Source organism: Triticum dicoccoides, chromosome 1B, assembly GCF_002162155.2.
Source record: "Triticum dicoccoides isolate Atlit2015 ecotype Zavitan chromosome 1B, WEW_v2.0, whole genome shotgun sequence".
NCBI classification, from domain to species: Eukaryota; Viridiplantae; Streptophyta; class Magnoliopsida; order Poales; family Poaceae; genus Triticum; species Triticum dicoccoides.
In genome coordinates this window covers 592,556,854-592,578,694 of record NC_041381.1, presented here as the reverse complement: position 1 = coordinate 592,578,694, position 21,841 = coordinate 592,556,854, and the positions used below count along the sequence as shown (strand labels likewise).

At 49.2% G+C, this 21,841-nt stretch overlaps 1 protein-coding gene across 1 annotated transcript; it reads left to right on the top strand.

Annotated features, from left to right (window-relative positions):
- Positions 1 to 296: 296 nt before the first annotated feature.
- LOC119348963 (inositol-tetrakisphosphate 1-kinase 4-like) lies at positions 297 to 1,910 on the top strand. The gene has a single exon (XM_037616973.1). It carries the CDS (start codon positions 375 to 377, stop codon positions 1,386 to 1,388), a length of 1,014 nt encoding a protein of 337 aa, XP_037472870.1. The 5' UTR covers positions 297 to 374; the 3' UTR covers positions 1,389 to 1,910.
- Positions 1,911 to 21,841: the final 19,931 nt, after the last annotated feature.

Below are 21,841 nucleotides of genomic sequence, written 5' to 3'. Positions count from 1 at the left end.
CTCAGGCTGGGTTCGCGGCGTACGACGCAGCAACATTGACCGTTGGTGCCATGCACATTTCCCATTGATTAGGCGATGCCCGGTGGCGTGTCGAGCGAAGACGATTCCAAAGCAGGTGGGAGCAGTACTCGACTACTCGCTCAGCCCTGGCTGGCTGGCACAGCGCGGTGCGAGCGAACGCGGCCAAAGCCATGAGTCGCCCACCCGGTCGGTCGGTGGCTCCAAAGCGGTTGCCGACTACTCCTAGACTAGTACTGCCGTCGCGTGTATAAAACGGGCCTGCCAGTGCCCCTGCCTGCACAAGCCACTACGACAGCGACCCAAACCCAAACAGGCACGAGGAATAGTCAGCCAGTCGAGCGAGCGATCAAGTCATGGTGGCCGACCACCAGTCCTCCTCCCCCGCCTCCCCGCGGCCGCGGTTCACCATCGGCTACGCGCTGCCGCCCGGCAAGGCGGGCAGCGTCATCCAGCCGCCCCTGGAGGCCCTCGCGGCGGAGCGCGGCATGCGCCTCGTCGCCGTCGACGCCTCGCTCCCGCTGGCCGACCAGGGCCCCTTCGACCTCATCATCCACAAGCTCTTCGACCGGCCCTGGCGCGCGCAGCTGGAGGCCTTCTCCGCGCTCCACCCCTCCGTCCCCGTCGTCGACGCCCCCGCCGCCGTCGACCGCCTGCTCGACCGCTTCACCATGCTCGACGTCGTCCCCGGGCTCGCCGCCGGCCTGGACTTCCCGCTGTCCGTCCCCGCGCAGGTCACCGTGAGCGACGCCGCCGCGCTCGCCGCGGACGACCCCTCCCACGGCCTCCGCTTCCCGCTCATCGCCAAGCCGCTGGCCGTCGACGGCAGCGCGGGGTCCCACGACCTGTGCCTCGTGTACCGCGCCGAGGGCCTCCGGGGCCTCCACACGCCCGTCGTCCTCCAGGAGTTCGTCAACCACGGCGGCGTGCTCTTCAAGGTCTACGTGGTGGGCGGCCGCGCCGTGTGCGTCCGGCGCAGCAGCCTGCCGGACGTGCCCGCGGCGCGCCTCGCGGACCCCGACGCCGACGCCTCCGTCCCCTTCGCCAACATCTCCAGCCGCCCCGCGCTGGACAAGGGGGAGGACTCGATGCCGCCCGCCGCGTTCGTCGACCAGGTCGCGCGCGGGCTCCGCCAAGCGCTGGGGTTGCACCTCCTCAACTTCGACATGTTCGCGGCGACGGAGCTGGACGACGGCGGCCGGCAGAGATACTTCCTTGTCGATATCAACTACTTTCCGGGGTTCGCCAAGATGCCGGGCTATGAGACTGCTCTCACGGATTTCTTCGCCGAGATGATTCAGGTCGGCACAGGCGCCGCCAGCCTCGAGAAGCTCGAATCTGTGCCCTGCAATGGCATAGATCTCGAGTGAAGTGAACGGGGTGTGCCCGAAGACCCCGTACTGCCGATAATAAAAATTAAGAAAATGGTGCACACTTTGCCGCGTATAAGATATATGTAATGGTACTGTCAAGGAACTGATTAAGACATCGATGATTGATGCAACTATCTACGAAGGTTTCAAATCTAGGTACTTCAAGTGCAACGGATATTCCTCCTCGCAGAAAAAGAAGAATATTCCTCCGGATTTGCCATTTCTCCGAGAAATAGTAAAATCTTAATCGACTCCATAACCGATGGATTAACGCGAGCCAAAGATTCCTGCTGCTATCGGGAGTTCTGTTTCTCTTGGTTTTAGCGGCTGTGTGACGGCGAGCGGTATGGTGCGACGTGCGAGGACATCCCATGTCCTTCGTCTGGCATTTGTTCGTAGTAGGCTGGCTGAGCTTTCTGTGTGGTAGGCCATTGTATCCATTTCTTTGGACTTTTTGCGAGAGCATTTCTTTGTCACTTTAGTTATAGACGAAGTCAACAGAATTTTAAATTTGGGTCAGTTGATTTCTTTTTCTTTTTTTAAACAGAAAACACTCTATTAGCCTAGAATGTTCTCAGGAATATAAACAACATCAGGTCTATCAATTAGCCACGCATGCCGGCCACGGGCTAGAGTAGTCGCCGCCTTTGCCAACGAATGAGCTTCAACGTTCATGCATCGGTTTTCATGAACCACTTCCACTGACGCAAACAATTGGGTGCACCTTTTTTTATCTCATGAATAGTAGCAGCCGAGGACCCCAAATAAGCCTCGAAGTGTTTCACCGTGGCAGAACAGTCAGCGGCAATAACAATGTTGTTGCATGCAAGATCAAGTGCTAGTGACATCCCTTCACTTGTAGCCATTGCCTCAAGCACTTTTGGATTAGTTATGTCCTAGACAGAAACTGCGGATGCACCTAGAAAGTTGTCTGTACAATCTCGGCAAACAACAGTAAAGGATCCACCATCCTCATGACACCCTCGTGAATTCTTTCTTTTTACGAAATAGACCCCAGATCTAACAGTAACAGTGGTACACAAGCACCCAGAAAGAACTGAAATTACACCCAAATCCCTAGGGAGCCGGCTCAACACAACCACCGACACGAGCTCCTTCATTTATGGAAAGATGGCCTTCCCGCAATTTTTTTACAGGATATCCTAAGTTCTTCAAAAATCACTTTCAGGTTTTTTTACAGAGACTGAGAAAAGAGCTCACATGAGAAAACTCCTCTAAATAATAACCAGACTTTACGATGAATTTTGTACATGTGCTCTTGGAGTTGCTCCATCTTCAACCATACATGTCAAATTTGGAATCCAACAAACGAGTGTGAGACATCCCCGGCCGGCTGTCCACATTTGTAGCCCTCAGTCTCTCTACTCCTATAAAAGACTCAGTTGGTGATGATGGTGTGTCTGTCATCCGTCATTTCTGACCATTAGATCTGCATCTAACGGCTGTGAGGTAAGTGGCATTTTTGCAACAATAGTCCACTTCTCTGCTCCAATTTGCATAAACCCCCTTATTATCTTGAAAGCAACCACATCTCTCCCCCACCTCATCAAAACATCATGAGAAATATATTTTGAATGAAACGTATAGTGGTATGTATATCAAACAAGAGTGTTTTCGTTCAAGTTTGTGAACAAGTACTATTCTAGTTTGGATCCGTTGCAACGCCCGTTGAGGGAGTCCTGGATAAGGGGGTATCCGGACAACAGGACTATATACTTTGGCCGGACTGTTGGACCGTGAAGATACAAGACTCAAGACTTCGTCCCGTGTCCGGATGGGACTCTCCTTGGCGTGGAAGGCAAGCTTGGCGATTCGGATGTAGATCTCCTCCTCTGTAAACCGACTCTGTGTAACCCTAGCCCCCTCTGGTGTCTATATAAACTGGAGGGTTTAGTCCGTAGGACACAATAACAATCATACCATAGGCTAGCTTTTAGGGTTTAGCCTCTTTGATCTCGTGGTAGATCAACTCTTGTAATACTCATATCATCAAGATCAATCAAGCAGGAAGTAGGGTTTTACCTCCATCGAGAGGGCCCAAACCTGGGTAAACATCGTGTCCCCTGCCTCCTGTTACCATTAGTCTTAGACGCACAGTTCGGGACCCCCTACCCGAGATCCGCCGGTTTTGACACCGACATTGGTGCTTTCATTGAGAGTTCCTCTGTGTCGTCGCTGCAAGGCTAGATGGCTTCTCCAACCTTCAACCACGCTGCCCTGGGTGAGACTTTTCTCCCTGGACAGATCTTCGTGTTCGGCGGCTTCGCACTGCGGGCCAACTCGCTTGGCCATCTGGAGGAGATTGATAGCTACGCCCCTGGCCATCAGGTCAGGTTTGGAAACCTAAACTACACCGCCGATATCCGCGGAGACTTGATCTTCGACGGATTCGGGCCCGTGTCAGGAGCACCAAACAATCACGACGTGCATGACCTAGATCAGTATTCGGAACATCGCACCTGCTACAGCTCTGGACTTCGTTCCAGAGCAGGTCGTGCCTTCCAAGGACGGGTGGATGGACCCCGCCCCGGAGGCCGCATTCTCATCGGTGTTGGAGCCGAACACAGACTCCTCTCCTCAGGAAATTTGTACCTCCGGACCCCCGGACTCATCTCCGGTAGTGTGTTTTGGACCGCGCACATCCGTGCCCATCGAATCTAATTGGGCTCCAGTCATGGAGTTTGCCGCCGCGGATATCTTTCAACACTCACCCTTTGGAGACATGCTGAATTCATTAAGGTCTCTCTCTTTGTCAGGAGACACCTGGCCGAACTATGTCTGGCTCGAGTGGGAAGCTGGCGACGAAGAAATTCGCTACCCACCCACCACCCACTTAATAGCCACGGTCGATGATTTGACCGACGTGCTTAACTTCGACTCCGAAGACATCGATGGTATAGACAACGATGCGGGAGAAAAACAGGAACCACCATCCACAGGGCGCTGGACTGCCACCTCTTCATATGATATATATGGTGGATACTCCCAAAGAAAACAATGGCGATGGGGCAACGGGAGATAACCCCTCGGGGAAGAAAGCAAAACATGGGCGTCATCGGCGCCGCTCCAAGCCTCGCCACAACAATACCGACACTGGAGAAGAAAATCCAGATGGCGCCGAAGAGGAATATGATCCTGATCAACCCACCTTCGAGCAAGCCGAACAGGAACACGGGCAGGCTAGCCCAGAAGAACAGGCGACAGGCGGATACTTGGAGGACGATAACTATATGCCTCCCTCCAAAGACGAGGTGAGCCTCGGTGACGACGAATTCGGCGTACCAGAGGATCCCATAGAGCAGGAGCGCTTCAAGCGCAGGCTTATAGCCACTGCAAGAAGCCTGAAAAAGAAGCAGCAACAACAGCTCCAAGCGGACCAAGATCTACTCGCAGACAGATGGACCGAAGTCCTGGCGGCCGAAGAATACGGACTCGAACCCCCAAGCAGGGGATACCCAAAGCATAAACCGCTATAAGAAGAGGCCGAAGAGCCTGAACTTCCAGCACAAGATGAGGCTGACCGACCACCACGTGGCCGGGATAAAACAGCATGTTAGGCCGGACACCAGCCCGCACCCCCATGCCGGTTCACCACGGCCCGGGGCAATACGCAGGACCTGCGAGATATACTGGAAAACAACGCAGGACAACCAAGATTGATCTATGGATCACGATGGCACGCCACAGCTCAGGACACCAATTGTCATGCCGGACACAATACTGATAAATCCGGCCGGGCCGGACATTATCGACCAGACATAATCGAACTACGCCGCGACATAGCCCGGCACAGATGCGCCGCACACCCCCTCTGCTTCACTGACGAGGTAATGGAACATGAATTCCCAGAAGGGTTCAAACCCGTCAACATCGAGTCATACGATGGCACAACAGACCCTGCGGTGTGGATTGAGGATTTTCTTCTCCACATTCATATGGCCCGCGGTGATCACCTACATGCCATCAAGTACCTCCCACTCAAGCTTAAAGGGCCAGCCAGACACTAGCTGAATAGCCTGCCAGCAAACTCTATTGGAAGTTGGGAAAACCTTGAGGACGCATTCCTCGATAACTTCCAAGGCACCTATGTGCGACCACCGGATGCTGATGACTTAAGTCACATTACCCAACAGCCCGGAGAGTCAGCCAGGAAATTCTAGACTCGGTTCCTAACTAAAAAGAACCAAATCGTCGACTGTCCGGACGCCGAGGCCCTAGCGGCCTTTAAGCATAATATCCGTGACGAGTGGCTTGCCCGACACCTCGGCCAAGAAAAACCGAAGACCATGGCAGCACTCATGACACTAATGAACCGCTTTTGCACGGGTGAGGACAGTTGGCTGGCTCGCAGCAACACATTACCAGGAAACCCTGGCACCTCAGATACCCGTGACAGTAACGGAAAGCCACGGCACAACAGACACAAGCATCGAAACAACGGCAACAATGCGGAGGATACAACAGTCAATGCCGGATTCAACAACTCCAAATCCGGTCAGTGGAAGAAGTCGTTCAAAAGAAACAACCTGGGATCGTCCAGTCTGGACCGCATACTCGACCGCTCGTGCCAGATTCACGGCACCCCGATAAACCAGCCAATCACACTAACAGAGATTGCTGGGTGTTCAAACATGCCGGCAAGATAAATGCCGAGAACAAGGACAAGGGGCTGCATAGCGATGATGACGAGGAGCCCCGGCGTCCGAACACTGGAGGACAGAAGAAATCCCCCCCCCCCAGGTCAAAATGGTGAACATGATCTATGCCACTTACATCCCCAAACGGGAGCGAAAGCGTGCACTTAGGGACGTCTATGCGATGGAGCCCGTCGCCCCAAAATTCAACCCATGGTCATCCTGCCCGATCACCTTTGATCGTAGGGACCATCCGACCAGCATCCGTCACGGCGGCTCAGCCGCATTGGTCCTTGACCCAATCATCGACGGATTCCACCTCATGCGAGTCCTCATGGACGGTGGCAGCAGCCTGAACCTGCTTTATCAGGACACAATGCATAAAATGGGCATCGATCCGTCACGGATCAAACCCACCAAAACCACCTTCAGAGGTGTAATTCCAGGGGTAGAGGCCCACTGCACGGGCTCAATAACACTGGAAGTGGTCTTCGGATCTCCGGATAACTTCCGAAGCGAGGAGTTAATCTTCGATATCGTCCCTTTCCGTAGTAGCTATCATGCACTACTTGGACGAACTGTGTTCGCTCGTTTCAACGCGGTACCGCACTATGCATACCTCAAGCTCAAGATGACAGGACCTCGTAGAGTCATAAGACTGCTCCCTCCGTGCAGAAGAGCATACTGCGGCCCTCACGGCAGAAGTACAAAGCAGCCTCCTCCGACAAACAGCCAATCCGGCAACGACATCCCCGAACACTGTCAAGCGAGTTCGGAGTACCCCGCAACAGGACCGCCAGGCACGCCAGGAGCTCGATTAGCAACCCGGCCTCCACCCTAGCTCCATTCAAGCGGCGTTAGTGCCACGCATACATAACTACGTGCTCAAGATACCATGGGCGTAGGTGGAGGCAGGACGACAATGCGGTCAGAATGCAGTTCAGCCACCATGAGGCCCGCATACCTTTTTCTTTTTTCAGGACCCCACTTTCGGGCAGCCCCTTCAGAGAGATCGGATAACCGGACTCATCATAGAAGGTACACCAAGGAGGCACAGAGGCATCGCACGCAAGGGAATACTCAGGTGGTCTCCTCCAATGATCGTTATACCTGTCCTTACATACACGCATGTAGCCTGCCCTTGGATAGGATATGTCAAATAGTCCTATTTTTCTGCTTAATGCATCAATTGTACACCTACATTTTGCTGTATTGTCCAAATAACTTGGAAGTACTACATAGTCTCAGCTTCTTATTACTATCCTTATATTTTCCATTGGATATTTATTCAATATTTGCATCCGTACACTTTGGTACGGTCAGCTCGCCAGGGGCTTCTTATCAAGCCCCATAAAATGGCAAGCAAAGTCCGAACACTTTCAACAGTGCGGCACCCCGAACTTATAGCATTATATGCATCAGCTCCGAATCATGTCTTGGGTCAATACTTGGGTTAGCCCGGCTCCTTGTTTTGGTAGCTTAAGTTCCGTTATATCGGCTAAGGTAGCGCAGGGAGAATTACTGCGATTGTGTCCCAGTTCTTCCGGACGAGCACCTCAGTAGAGAAAGCCGAAAACTGACTGTCATGATGCGACGAGAGCTGGTCGCTGTTCACGAGGTAGTAAAATCCCTAAAGATTTTTTCCGCTTAAGGCGAGGAATCGGCCTTGCCCGATTTAGGCATGTATAACGCCCCAATTAGGCTTTTCAAATACTAGGGGCTTCGCCGAAATTTAAAATTATAGACTTCTATGGCCAAGTGAGAGTTATAAAGCCGAATAGTCTGATCGCCTGGTTCGCTGCGCTAAACACCTCCTTAAAGGACCAAGAATTTGGATAAATAGTGTTTAGGTTTTCCACGAACACCCCAGTACTAGTTACAAGGGGGCGGAAGCCGACGACTGGCCTACTTTCAAGTTTTGATAAAAGGCCGCAGAGAAGGTAATATTTTAAATCAAACAAAGTGTTATATAGCGCAATCAAACTCGTCTTCATATTACATAGACGACATGAGTACATTTACTCGAAAATAATGTTCTTAGGACATTCATTCGCCACAAGCCGAGCGCCTTTCATAACGCCACTATAATACATCTCGGGGTAGCGATGCTCCTTGCCCTTCGGGAGTCCATCCTTCACGAGCTGCTCAGCATCCAGTTTGCCCCAATGCACCATCGCGCGGGCAAAGGCCCGTCGGGCACCCTCAATACATACAGACTGCTTGATAACTTCTAGTCGTGGACAGGCATGCACCATCCGTTTCACCAGGCCAAAGTAGCTACCGGGCAGGGGCTCGCCATGCCACATCCGGACTATGAGGTCCCTCATGGCCTGTTCGGCCGCATTGTGGAGTTCGGCCAGCTGCTTCAGTTGGTCAGTCAGAGGCATAGGGTGTCCGGCCCCAGTATATTGGGACCAGAACAGCTTCTCCGTAGATCTCCCCTCTTCAGCGCGATAGAACTCCGCGACATCCGAAATGCTGCATGGCAGATCTGCGAATGCTCCTGGAGAGCATCGGATTCGTGTAAGTAAAAGAAATGACTCCTCCACATGCTTGCTTTGCATAAAAAATGCCTTACCCTCCGCTATCTTCTTGGCCGCCTGGATTTCCCGGAGGGCCTTTTGGGCTTCGGCCTTGGCGTCGGCCGCGCTCTAGAGGGCCTTTGTAAGCTCAGACGCTTGCGTCTTGTAGTCATGCTCCAGGGAGCCGAACTTCTTGCCGAGTTCCTGGAGCTCCTGCTGTACCTCCCCTACCCGAGCATCTTGCTTCTCTCGCTCGGTGCACTCCGTATCCGCCTTGGCTTTGGCCACGGACAGCGCTTCCTTCAGGGCCGCCACTTCGGTCACGGTCCCTATCAAAAGCCACGATGCTTTTTCTTAGCATCACCAACTTTTTATCCTCTATACGACATATGGACGGGGTTTCTCTTACCTTTGTTCGCCTCGAGCTGCTTCTTCACGAGGCCGAGCTCTTCTTCGGCCTGCCCCAGTTCGCACTTGAGCCCGGCAACCTCAGTCGTGCGTGCAGCGGCGGTCAGCAGCAGTGCCTGTTTGATTCATTCAGACAAATACCATTAGCTTCCTGCGGTTTTTTAGTTGACCATCCGTTTGGCTATTCTTTCCGAACACCAACCAGAGTATCAGGGGCTACTATCTATCGGGTGATATTTTCTCACACATTCTTTACCTCAAAGCCTGTTAGCAGGCTAGTGCAGGCTTCGGTCAAAAACCGCCCTTGGCGGACCGAACCTTCTCAATCATCGTACCCATAAGTGTATGGTGTTCATCCTCGATGGAAGCGCCTCGAAGCACTTCCAACAAATTATCCAATGCCTCCGGCTAGGCGGAGGTCATCGGCACGGCCGGCTCGCCCTCCTTCGAGAGGGACTACTTACTGGAATCCGGAACCTTTGTAGGATCCGGCGCAGTAACCGGCTGGGAGCCAGACTTGCTGTGGCTCCCGTTAGCATAATCCATGGGGTTCTTATCCCTCATGTGTCCGGCGCCCGAGATTTTGCCTTGGGGCACCCCCGGAGCCGTCGCCTCCTGCTTTGGCATCCTCCAGGACAACACCTCGGTGTCATCCACAGGTCGTGGGGAGGTTGTCGTCGGGAGCGAATTCATCTCCAACTCGTTTAGAGACTCCTCCGAAGAGGACTCCTCGAGATCGGACCCGGCCGGACTGCATAAACATGTCCGGCGTCATTATAAACCATGAGGTCAAAGTCGCACGGAAAGTATTATGGAATGCGGATACTTACAACCTCGCCCGGGGCTTGCCCCTGGGCAGCCACTCCTCGTCGCTGAAAGCGGCGGTAGTGGAGTGATCGGGAAGGGACGCTTTTCCCTTCTTCGTCGTCCCAGCCTCCCCTGATGGGGCAACCTTCCTTTTCTTCTCCTCCCTAGCGCGGGGAGGAGGCATTTCTTCATGTTCTCCCCCGTCTTCGAGGGGAGACTCTTCCTCGTCCTCTTCAGATGACGACTCTATCACGACCTTCCGCCAGGGACCTTTTCTGGTCCCCGCGGCCACCTTCTTGGACCCTCCAGCCCCCTCAATTGAGGTGGCCTTCTTCTTCTTCTTCCTCTCCTCCTCTTCGTGGGAGGAGTGCTCTTCGTCATCTTCTGGCGATGCGTCTAGTGCGGCTTCGTGCACGAGACCCTTACGGGTCCCTGCGGCCTTCTTCTCGGCCTTCTTCTCCAGCACCTTGTAAGGCGCCGGAACCAGCATCTCCGCTAGGAGTGCGCTCCCTGGGTCCTCAGGCAATGGAGCCGGACAGTTAATCCGCTCCGCCATCTCCACCCAATCCTGTTCGGTCAGTATAATGACCTAAGAATCCTCCCACGAACGTACCAGGAAGGAAATATCTTACAAATAACCCGAGGACTTACCGGATTGGCGAGGCGGCTTGCGCTGAGCCCCCGGTCCTCGGAAAGGGGAGGAGGAACTTTGCTGGTCTTGAACAACACCTTCCTGATTTCTTTGTGCGTTGTGCCAAAGAGCTCTAGCAGCATATGGTGTTTGGCCGGGTCAAACTCCCACATATCAAATGCCCGTCTTTGACACGGGAGAATCCGGCGAATGAGCATGACCTGGACCACGTTGACAAGCTTGATCTTCCTGTCCCTCATACTTCGGATGCAGGTCTCGGGTCCGGCCAGCTCTGTGGGTTCGCCCCAGGCCAGCCCCTTCTTCTCCCAAGAAGTGAGCCGCGTGGGGATTCCGGATCTGAACTTAGGGGCCGCCACCCAGTTGGCGTCGCGCGGCTAGGTGATGTAGAACCACCCCGATTGCCACCCCTTTACGGTCTCCACGAAGGAGCCGTCGAGCGATGTGACGTTGGGCATCTTTCCCACCATGGCACCTCCGCACTCCGCCTGTTGGCCGCTCACGATCTTCGGCTTCACACAGAAGATCTTCAACCACAGGCCGAAGTGGGGCTTGATGCGGAGGAATGCCTCGCACACGACGATGAAAGCCGAGATGTTGAGGACGAAATTCGGGGCCAGATCGTGAAAATGGGTGGAGTGGAAACCCTAGTCCGCGGACGAAATGAGGGAGAAATACTACTCTCTCCCGAGACTTCGGAGTGGGGGTAATCTGTCCCTCTGTTGGAAGCCTGTGCGCGATGTTCTCGGCCAGGTATCCGGCTTCCCGAAGCTTGGTGATGTTCTCCTCTGTGACAGAGGAGCCATCCACTTGCCTCCCGCTCCAGACATGATGCGATCCTACGGAGAAGGTGAGAACTTGGGCGCTAGAGCTCAAGGGTGCGAGAACGGATGAGCAAAGGAGGAAGAAGGCGTGGGTGAAAACGGGAGATCCCTATCCCTTTATAAAGATGATGTAGAATGTGCGCCTCCCCACTTGCCCCTCGAAATTTCTTATCTTTCCAAGCGCCTCGATTGATGGCGCTGGTTGGGTTACCCATACCCGTATTAATGAAAATCCCGCGATAAGGGGACACTCTTGATAACCCACAAGTATAGGGGATCACAACAGTTTTCGATAAGTAAGAGTGTCGAACCCAACGAGGAGCTAAAGGTAGAACAAATATTCCCTAAAGTTCCATCGACCACCGATACAACTCTACGCACGCTTGACGTTCGCTTTACCTAGAACAAGTATGAAACTAGAAGTACTTTGTAGGTGTTTTTGGATAGGCTTGCAAGAAAATAAACAACACATAAATAAAGACTAGGGGCTGTTAAGATAAAGAAGCAATAAAGAGTAAATATAGCGAGTGTGGAAAAGTGGTGGTAGGAGTTGTGGAATTGTCCCTAAGCAACTGACTATGTTACTAGACCGGTAATCACTATTGCAATTCTATTTGAGGGAGAGGCATAAGCTAACATACTTTCTCTTCTTGGATCATATGTACTTATGATTGGAACTCTAGCAAGCATCCGCAACTACTAAATATCATTAAGGTAAAACCCAACCATAGCATTAAAGCATCAAGTCCTCTTTATCCCACACGCAATAATCTACTTACTCGGGTTTGTGTTTCAGTCACTCACGCAACCCACTATAAGCGAATCATGAACGCATTGCAACACCCTACAGCGGGGATCCCTCACGCTTGCGCGACAAGGAGGGCACCATAGGACAGCACCAATAATAAAACATGCAACTCAAACCAATCATAGCACTTCATCAATCACCGATAGGACAACGAAAATCTACTCGGACATCATAGGATGGCAACACATCATTGGATAATAATATGAAGCATAAAGAACCATGTTCAAGTAGAGGGTACAGCGGGTTGCGGGAGAGTGGACCGCTGTAGATAGAAGGGGGAAGGTGATGGAGATGTTGGTGAAGATGACAACAGTGTTGGTGAAGATCGTGGTGATGATGATGGCCCCCGGCGGCGTTCCGGCGCCACCGGAAGCAAGGGGGAGAGAGCCCCCATTCTTCTTCTTCCTCCTTGACCTTCTCCCTAGATGGGAGAAGGGTTTCCCCTCTAGTCCTTGGCTCCCATGGTGTGGGAGGGGCGAGATCCCCTCCGAGATTGGATCTATCTCTCTGTTTCTGCGTCCCCTGATTCTACCCCTTCACCGTTTCCTTTATATCTGGAGATCTGTAACTCCGATTGGGGTGAATCTTTCGCCCAGATCTTTCTTATAAAATTAGCTTTCTTGCGCCAAAAGAAGAGCGTCAACCGCATTACAGGTGGGGCACGAGGGTCAGGGGCGCGCCTGGAGGGGTAGGGCGCGCCCCCCTACCTCGTGACCACCCCGGACACTGTTTCGCGTTGATTTCACTTCCCAAAAATCATAAATATTCCAAAAACAATCTCCGTCCGTTTTTATCCCGTTTGGACTCCGTTTGATATTGGGTTTCGGCAAAACAAAAAACATGCAAGAGACAGGAACTGGCACTGGGCACTGGATCAATATGTTAGTCCCAAAAAATAGTATAAAAAGTTGCCAAAAGTATATGAAAGTTGAATAATATTGGCATGGAACAATCAAAAATTATAGATACGACGGAGACGTATCAGACACGATCTCGGCTTTGACAGGACGTGACAAATAAACCGCCTCGCGATGTGTGCGGGAGCAGGTTGTAAAAATGGTTCAAATAAGTTACCGAGCCATGGCGTGATGTCACACAACGAGGAATTGTCAGTAGATCAGATTCGTGGATAGTTTATCTTGCAGAGCCGGACACAGTCCTTGTGTTCGGAATTAATTTTGGAGTATTCGGAGGTGGAACCCGCCTCACAATGCCGAAGACAATCTACACGCCAGAATCATCGTCATTGAAACCTGGTTCAGGGGCTACTGAGGGAGTCCTGGATAAGGGGGTATCTGGACAGTAGGACTATATACTTTGGTCGGACTATTGGACCGTGAAGATACAAGAGTCAAGACTTCGTCCCGTGTCCGGATGGGACTCTCCTTGGCATGGAAGGCAATCTTGGTGATTCGGATGTAGATCTCCTCCTCTATAAACCGACTCTGTGTAACCCTAGCCCCCTCCGGTGTCTATATAAACCAGAGGGTTTAGTCCGTAGGACACAACAACAATCATACCATAGGCTAGCTTCTAGGGTTTAGCCTCTCTGATCTCGTGGTAGATCAACCCTTGTAATACTCATATCATCAAGATCAATCAAGCAGGAAGTAGGGTTTTACCTCCATCGAGAGGGCCCGAACCTGGGTAAACATTGTGTCCCCTGCCTCCTGTTACCATTAGTCTTAGACGAACAGTTCGGGACCCCCTACCCGAGATCCGCCGATTTTGACATCGACACCCATGCACATTGCTAATCATGCACATAGATCAACACACACACTTTGGCTTTTAGGACATAATAAAACTTACTACCTCCGTCCTGGTTTATTAGTCCTCCTTATAGTTTGGGTCAAATTTTCACCTTTGATTTAACTATTAAAAAATTAAGTTATATTCCCTAAAAATAGTATAATTGGAAACCTCTTTCAAATATGCATCTAGCAATATAAGTTTTGTGGCATACAACTTATAATTTGTTAGTCAAAGTTATGGTCAAAGTTGGGCACAAAATACAAAGGGGACTAATGAACCCGGACGGAGGTAGTACTGACATTGCATGTGGGAGTTCATACACCATGAGACAATCAAAATGATGGCATGTTCTCTAAATTAAATTAATCCTATATGGATAGGTCAATTTCATCATCGACGGCAGCCCTTGCCCTTGCCCTTGTTCTCGTGGTCATATAAATAGCGATAGAAGACACAATATAGATCAAGGCGGATCTTCCTGGCGCCGGAGCTGGATTTGTCATACGTGGCACATGATAAGTTCAGAACCTCCTCTTTGAGGGCAGGGATGTGACGCCCCAAGACCGGCGCTCCAGATGCCTTCCATGGTTTCTGAGATTCGTCGTGTGATTTGGTTGGTTCGTTGCATTCATCTTTGCATCATGTGCACTGCATCATGTCATCTTGCACCCCTTTTTAAAACTCAGCTAAATAAATTGCATGGATCTTCGATCCATTTAAATCGAGGGAATTCACATGGTGATTTCTCTTTAAAACATATCCAAAGTCTCCTACTATATTTAGGGAGCTATAATAAATATTTGATTAATTTGGAATTCACGATAACACACTTGCAATTTAATTCCATGCCTCATCTGCTTCAAGTTTTCCCTCCAAACATTGCCAACAATTCTTTTCCCTTTTATCAAGGCTCTTCCTAAATTCTCAACATTTTGGACACTCCTAAAGCCTCGTCCTACTTCAAACCATTTGAATTAAATTCAAATGAGTTAAATTTAAATCTTGCATTCATGCCAACTTCTATTTTCTTGGGTCAAGCTCATTCTTGTGAGTCCAGGAAAATTATCCGCGTGTCCAACTTCTTCCCCTAACCTCCCTTTCTTTTCTTTCTGATCTTTGTTTTGTTTTATTTTCTTTAGAGAGAGAGAGAGAGAGAGAAGAGAGCCCAGCAGCCAGACCAGTCTGCTTCCCCGCAGCCCATTTGGCCCAAGGCCCAGCCGCCCCTGCCTATCTAACCCTAGCCCTGACCCCCCTCCTCTCGATCTCTTCCTCGGGCCGCCGCCTCCTGCTCGATCCCCATCTGCACTCGATCCCCTCATCCCTCGCCCCTCGATCGCTCGCTCCCTCGTCCTCCCACTCCGCCGCCACATACACAGACAGCGCAGAGAGCGAGAGCTCCTTCGACCCGATCCCCTCGTCCTTCTCCTCCGTCGCGAGCCCCCTCGACCCCTTCCTCCTGATCCCGCGCAACCCCCTCGCCAGCCGGCCACCAGCGAGGCCCCTCACCAGCGCCCGCCTCCCTTTATCTCCTGTGCCACAGCGCTCGGCCTCCTCCCCGAGCTCGTTCTCCCTTCGTCCATGGCGCCGCTGCTTCGCCCGAGCCCTCTGCTCGACCAGGAGCTCGTCAACTCCGGCGCATCTGCATCTTCTTGCCGAACGCCCGTCTCCCTCACCACATTCGCTCCTCCACCATGGACTCTGTCTGCTGTATAGCTCGGCTCCGGCCATCTTCCCCGTGTTCCCTATGCCGATGACCCCCTGCATCAACTCCTGGCCCCACCTTGTTCATATCCAGCATGTTCACTTTGGCCTTGCTCGTTGTTTTGCTCGGTCGCATCAGCTGCAGCCGCCTCCATGTTTTGTTCTTTGGGTTGTCTCCGCAAGGCCCCTTTATGAATCACTGCCAAGGCCAAGACCATCTCCAGGCACGAAGCCTCAAGTCCGAGGACTATCGCGTCCGGGTAACTCGCCAAGTACACATTCGTCAAGACCGTTGCCTGAACCAGCACCCTTCACGTGGATTGCGTCAAGTACCACTACTCTCGACCGTCGAGGAAATCGGATTCATCAAGTTCATCTAAAAAACGTGAACCACTACTTCCACTACGACCCACGAGTACCACTACTTCCCTCGACGAACTCGTTCTGCCTCAAAATGCACGCTTCGAAGGTATAACCCCGAGACGATGCACGTGAACGAATGCCTGTTGTATGAGATGCTCATGTTCGAATCGTGTCCGAGTTGTCATTGCACGTTCCTCCTCGGTTGCCAAGCCGTTGACCCATGGGGAACCCGGTAACCGGGATCACCCCACCATCCTTGCATGATCCATTCATCCACACTTTCTTTTGCACTGACATCTCGATGAGTTGTCTGATCATCGGAATGTTGCCATGGCACCATTTTTGTTGTCATTGTCGTGGCTCCCCTTTTCAATCCGCCATGGTGACCAAATGCTTCATAACATGCTCATGTCAACATTTTCATAAATGGCATAAAACTTGCATATGTCATCCGCATCATGATAACAACATTTAAAGTTTTTAAAATTGTTGTTTGCTTTAAATTTCTTCCGAAATTGTTGTTTGTTATTTCTGGCCTCATTTAAATTTCCTAGCTAGGTAGTTTTATTATGCTTCACCTCTTGCCTTGTTTAACAACATTAATATTGTTGAGTAGCTTAAACGAGATGAACTAAATAATTGTTGTGAAGTTTCGTCAATATGCAACCTCGTTGCATATTGAGCTCCACTTAACTTGTAGTGTGGTTTGTTGCACTTTGCCATGCGATGCCTCTTTAAAATGGACATGCATCATACTTGATTGTGCATCATGACATGTTTATGCTTGTGCATTTACCATGTTATTTGTTTCTTTCCAGTGTTGCTTCTTCTTGATAGTTCTGGTAACATTGCGATTGTGAGGATTCGTTCGACTACGCCCGTTCGTCTTCTTCATGGACTCGTTCTTTTTCCTAGCGGGATTTCAGGCAAGATGACCATTACCCTGTACTATCATTGCTATGCTAGTTGCTTCGTTCTATAGCTACGCCGCGCTACCTATCACTTGCTTATCAAGCCTCCCAAATTGCCATGTCAGGCTCTAACCTTTTCACCATTCCTAGCAAACCGTTGTTTGGCTATGTTACCGCTTTGCTCAGCCCCTCTTATAGCATTGTTAGTTGCAGGTGAAGTTGAAGATTGCTTCAGGTTGGACATGATTATTTTGGGATATCACAATATCTCTTATTTAATTAATGCATCTATATATTGGTAAAGGGTGGAAGGCTCGGCCTTATGCCTGGTGTTTTGTTCCACTCTTGCCGCCCTAGTTTCCGTCATACCGGTGTTATGTTCCTTGATTTTGTGTCCCTAACATGGTGTGGGTTTATGGCCCCTCTTGAAAGTTTGCTTTGATTAAAACTCTTCCAGCAGGGCCCAACATTGGTTTTAACATTTGCCATAATAATACTTAAAGATTAATAATTAATTTTCATAGGGCGTCATGAACCCGAGGATTCTTTTCTACATAGCAGGGAGGGGACAGTGCTGATGGTGTTGGTCCCAAACTAGAGCATTGTGTGGGGCCGCCCCGGGGCAACCTGGGTTATTTTGGCACCTGTACGCGTCGCTCATCCGTCGTGGCCTGAGACTAGATACACACGACTATTATCAGGGTGTCGGCATGTCGGGAGGTCTTGCTGGACTTGTTTTACCATTATCAAAATGTCTTGTGCACCGGGATCCCGAGTCTGATCGGATGTCCCGCGATGGAGGATTGTCTCCGCGGATCGTGAGCTTATAATGGGCTAAGTTGGGACACCCCTGCAGGGTTTAAATTTTCGAAGTCCGTGCCTGCGGTTATGTGGCAGATGGGAATTTGTTAATATCCGGTTGTAGAGAACTTGACACCAGATTCGATTTAAAATACCCAACCGCATGTGTAACCGTGATGGTCTCTTTTCGAGTGGGCCGAGAAGAGAACACGATGGTGTTATGTTTGAACGTAAGTAGTTCAGGATCACTTATTGATCATTACTAGTTTGCGAACGTTTGCGTAGCTTCTCATCTTATTCTTGTACTCGTAAGTTAGCCACCATATCATGCTTAGTCGCTTGCTGCAGCCTCACCACTTATCCATTCCATTACCCATTAAGCTTTGCTAGTCTTGATACCCATGGTAATGGGATTGCTGAGTCCTCGTGGCTCACAGATTACTACAACACAAGTTGCAGGTACAGGTAATGCGATGATCATGACGCGAGAGCGATGCTTTCTTGTTTTGGAGTTCTTCTTCTGCTTCTTCTTTGATCAGGGGATAGGTTCCAGGTCGGCAGCCTGGGCTAGCAGGGTGGATGTCGTTTGAGTTTCTGTTTGTGTTTCATCCGTAGACGGATGCTGCTCTTGTATGATGTTGTTGTATTCATGTGGCATTGTATGCCTTTTGTACGTATCCCCATCTATTATGTAATGGTATTATATAATGACATCCACCTTGCAAAAGCGTCTTCAATATGCGCTTCTATCCTTGGTAGGACCTTCGAGTTCCTTTAGGATAGGGTCGCTTATTGGGCATGGCAAGTTGGTATCAGAGCCTCGACCGACCATAGGAGCCCCCTTGATTGTTGGTCGTTGTTCAGTCTAGAAGAAAACTATTTTGAGTCTTAGGATTATATATACCGGGGAGTGGGATTCTTTTTACTCGTCAGCCCCCTTCGTCGCTCTGGTGAGGACTCCCGACGTAGATGTTTTGACTTTACTCTCCTCATTTTCTCTAAAAAAAATTAGGATCACGCGGGTATCTTGGGATCGTTCAGATATTTTTGTGATGAGAACATTGTTCTTGGTGCCTCCTCACATTTAGGGGTTGTGGCAGTGTCCCGGAGAGTTGAGCTCCAAGGTGTTGTCGTCACAATTTTATCGTTGCAGTTCTGGAATACCCGAGTTTTGCCGACATCGAAAATCTCTTTTATGCAGTTGTTGGTGAGATAACCTTGATGCCACCCAGTACTGGGGCGGGAGTTCGGGAGTATTGCCATAGCTCGTATAACAGATGCTTTTCGAAGGTTGAGGTACACGACTTCCGAAGGTTTCTTAGTTATGTGTTGACAGATGGATACAACTTGGATGTAGGGATTGTTAGCTTTGGGTGAGATATATATTGCTTCCCCTGTATCCACAACACCGGATTGCATATCCAGAAAGTTTTGGGAGTTTATAGTGGGAATTCAAGTAGCTCTAGTTTTTTCTTTCCGACAGATGCATGATATGAGATTAGGGTTCGACGTCTAGTGGTCCGCCTATCCACGGTTGGTTTTATAGTGGTCTCGTTATGTCTTAATGAGTCCTTGCTATGCTGACTCGGGAATGCTTCGTATGTCATGTGCACTGCCTTGTACATGATGGTGTTGTACGATCGAGCCCGTGTGGGCCCCACCACGAAAACTTTGGACGAAATCTCTATCATATATTTGTTTCCGTCTTATTCTGCAAGCCAAATCCTCTGTTTTGTTTTATTTGTGGTATTTGAGTTGCTTCGAAGTCAAGTGTTGATTCCATACCTTTCCTAAGCAGTGTTCTCATAGTTCTTTGTGAATACTAATCCTTTTTATTTATCGAGATTGTCATCCCAATTCTATTTCCAACCGGTGCGCTTCTATTCGAGATGATCCCATCAGTCTTCGCATTTGTAAGATCAATTCTAAGTTTTCTCAACGGTGTTTGTTCCATTTGTCCCAAGTTGCCTTTGTTTTTCCCGCCCTCCCACCCCTTTTTTCTTCCCGGAGTCTGAGTCTCTTTCGACCATCAATTTGATTCATGCAGAGCCTCTTCAGTCTTCCGTCAGTTGTTTCAACCGGTGATTTCTTATCTAGTTCATCTTTCTTCATCTCTTTTCTTCTCCCGTGGATTAATTTCAAGCTTCGGTGTTGATCATATCTCTTCCTTTTGTTTCACATATATTCCCATGTGAATTTCTTATCCAAGGCTCTCTTATTTATTCACCTCTCCCAGTTCATATCCGGAGTGCTCAAGATATCTCAGAAGATTCGTGTTTTCCATTCTTAATTTGTTCAAGGTATTTGGAGATTATTATCTCATTCAAGTCAATTCAACCGGTGCTATCTCTCTTTTAAAATCGTTCAACGGTGTATCTTTTTAGTGGGCCCTAACCCACAGGTCTTTTTCTAGGATCTTACCTAACTCTTCTAATTTTCCGGAGTTATTCTCAAATTTGTTTTCAAAGTTTGACATAAGAATGAATTATCATCAGTCATATTCCTTCTCCAAGATCGCTTTCAAAACATTTTCATCGTTGGTTCAACCTCTCTATTCTTCATTGTTCCGGAGTGTCTCAACAATTTTGGTGGTTCATCATCGTCATTCTCAGCTTTGAAGACCGAAGAAGAGTTTCTCTTAAATCTTGTCCGTTCTCTTGAAGATTCATGGTTCTAGCTTCATGCGATCCTCTCATAATTGTTTGGATTGTGAGAATTCTTTTCACCCATCCGGAGCAATTGAGGAGTCTTTTCAGTTTGATTCTCCGGAGCCCATCATCTCAGAATTATTCATTCTCAGCTTTCAGCTCTCGTTCTCCAAATCTTACCGGTGCATCGCTCAAGTATGCTCTAGTCAGCTTGTGATCTCTTCATTCTCTTATATATAAATTTCCCCAAGTATCTTTGTTCGTTTTCTAATTCTTCCCGGTGATTCGTCCCTTTGCTACGGTCATTTTCAATTCCTACCGGTGGTTTGCTGAATACCTTATTCAAGTTTGTGTTATATCTCTCTTAATCCTTTCAACGAGAATAAGTCGCATGCCTATCTGCTGCTTGTCATCAATTTAAGATGGTGAAGGGTAAGCGTGACATAAATTTTATTCTTGTTTTCCTCAAGGTGATTTAATATCTTATTTCGGAGTTTGTTCATGATATCATATTCTCGATTCAAGTTGCTCACCTTTCTTTTCCGGAGTTCCAAGTTTTCTTGGATGTCTCGTCACGAAGTTCCATCTAAATCATTACAAGGCTTCAATCTTGTTCGCTTCAACCTTCAATTCTTTTATGTTTTCATTTCCTATCCGGTTCTTCATGGAGGATCAACATGGTGGTTCATCAAGGATTTAATTCATTATCGAAGTGTTCTTCAAGATTCTTGTTGGAGGAGTTCAAGCATCCTTCATCGTGCATTCCGAAGTGTAATTCCTTCTATCTTATCTTTTGAGATGGGGTTATGTCATCCTTGACAATTTCTCTTCATGTTTCATGATTCACAAGTTGTCAAGAAGGAGATATTTTAAAACCATCATTTTCTCTTCGATCATGATTTGTTTCAACCCTTCATAATTTCTTCATTGGAGTATCTTGATATAGATTTCACCTAAAAGCCTTCCATTGGGAATGTTGCTATTTGTGGTGCTTATCAATGATCCAAGTTATCTCTTTATCATCTTGGTGGAAGAAGTGTTCATCTCTTTGTCGATCTAAAGCAAGCAATTGTTTCCTTTAGTGGTCGGTTGTCACCTCATAATGTTGAGATGTTTCCATAAGCCCACTACAAACTTATTCTTTTCGTTGTTGGTCTTCCAACAACTCTGTTCTAACCTTCTTGCAAGGATGCCTTCCAAATTCAATTGTGGTAGAAGTTGCCATTTCCTTCTCCGTTCCCTTTATCCCAATGATCTAGCTTCTATTCTTTCGTTCCGGAGTCATTGTGATGCTGCACTCTTCACCCATCACCTCGTTTTGTCAAGATCATGTTATTTTCTTGCTTATCCATTTAACCGGAGTGTTGTGTTCTCATTCAAGTTCTTTCATATTATCAAGTTTTGCCTCTCTTTTCAACCGGAGTGCTGTCTGAAATCCTTCTTACCCCTTGTGCCATTCTTTCAATAGTTCCGGAGGCAGTGTGTTGTTGATTTCATCAAGTATCATTCCATCTTTTCAAGTTCTTGTTAAATTCCTTCGCTTTTCAGTCAGAGTGTTGTCCGAATTCTTTCGTTCTTATTCCTTCTGTATCTCATTG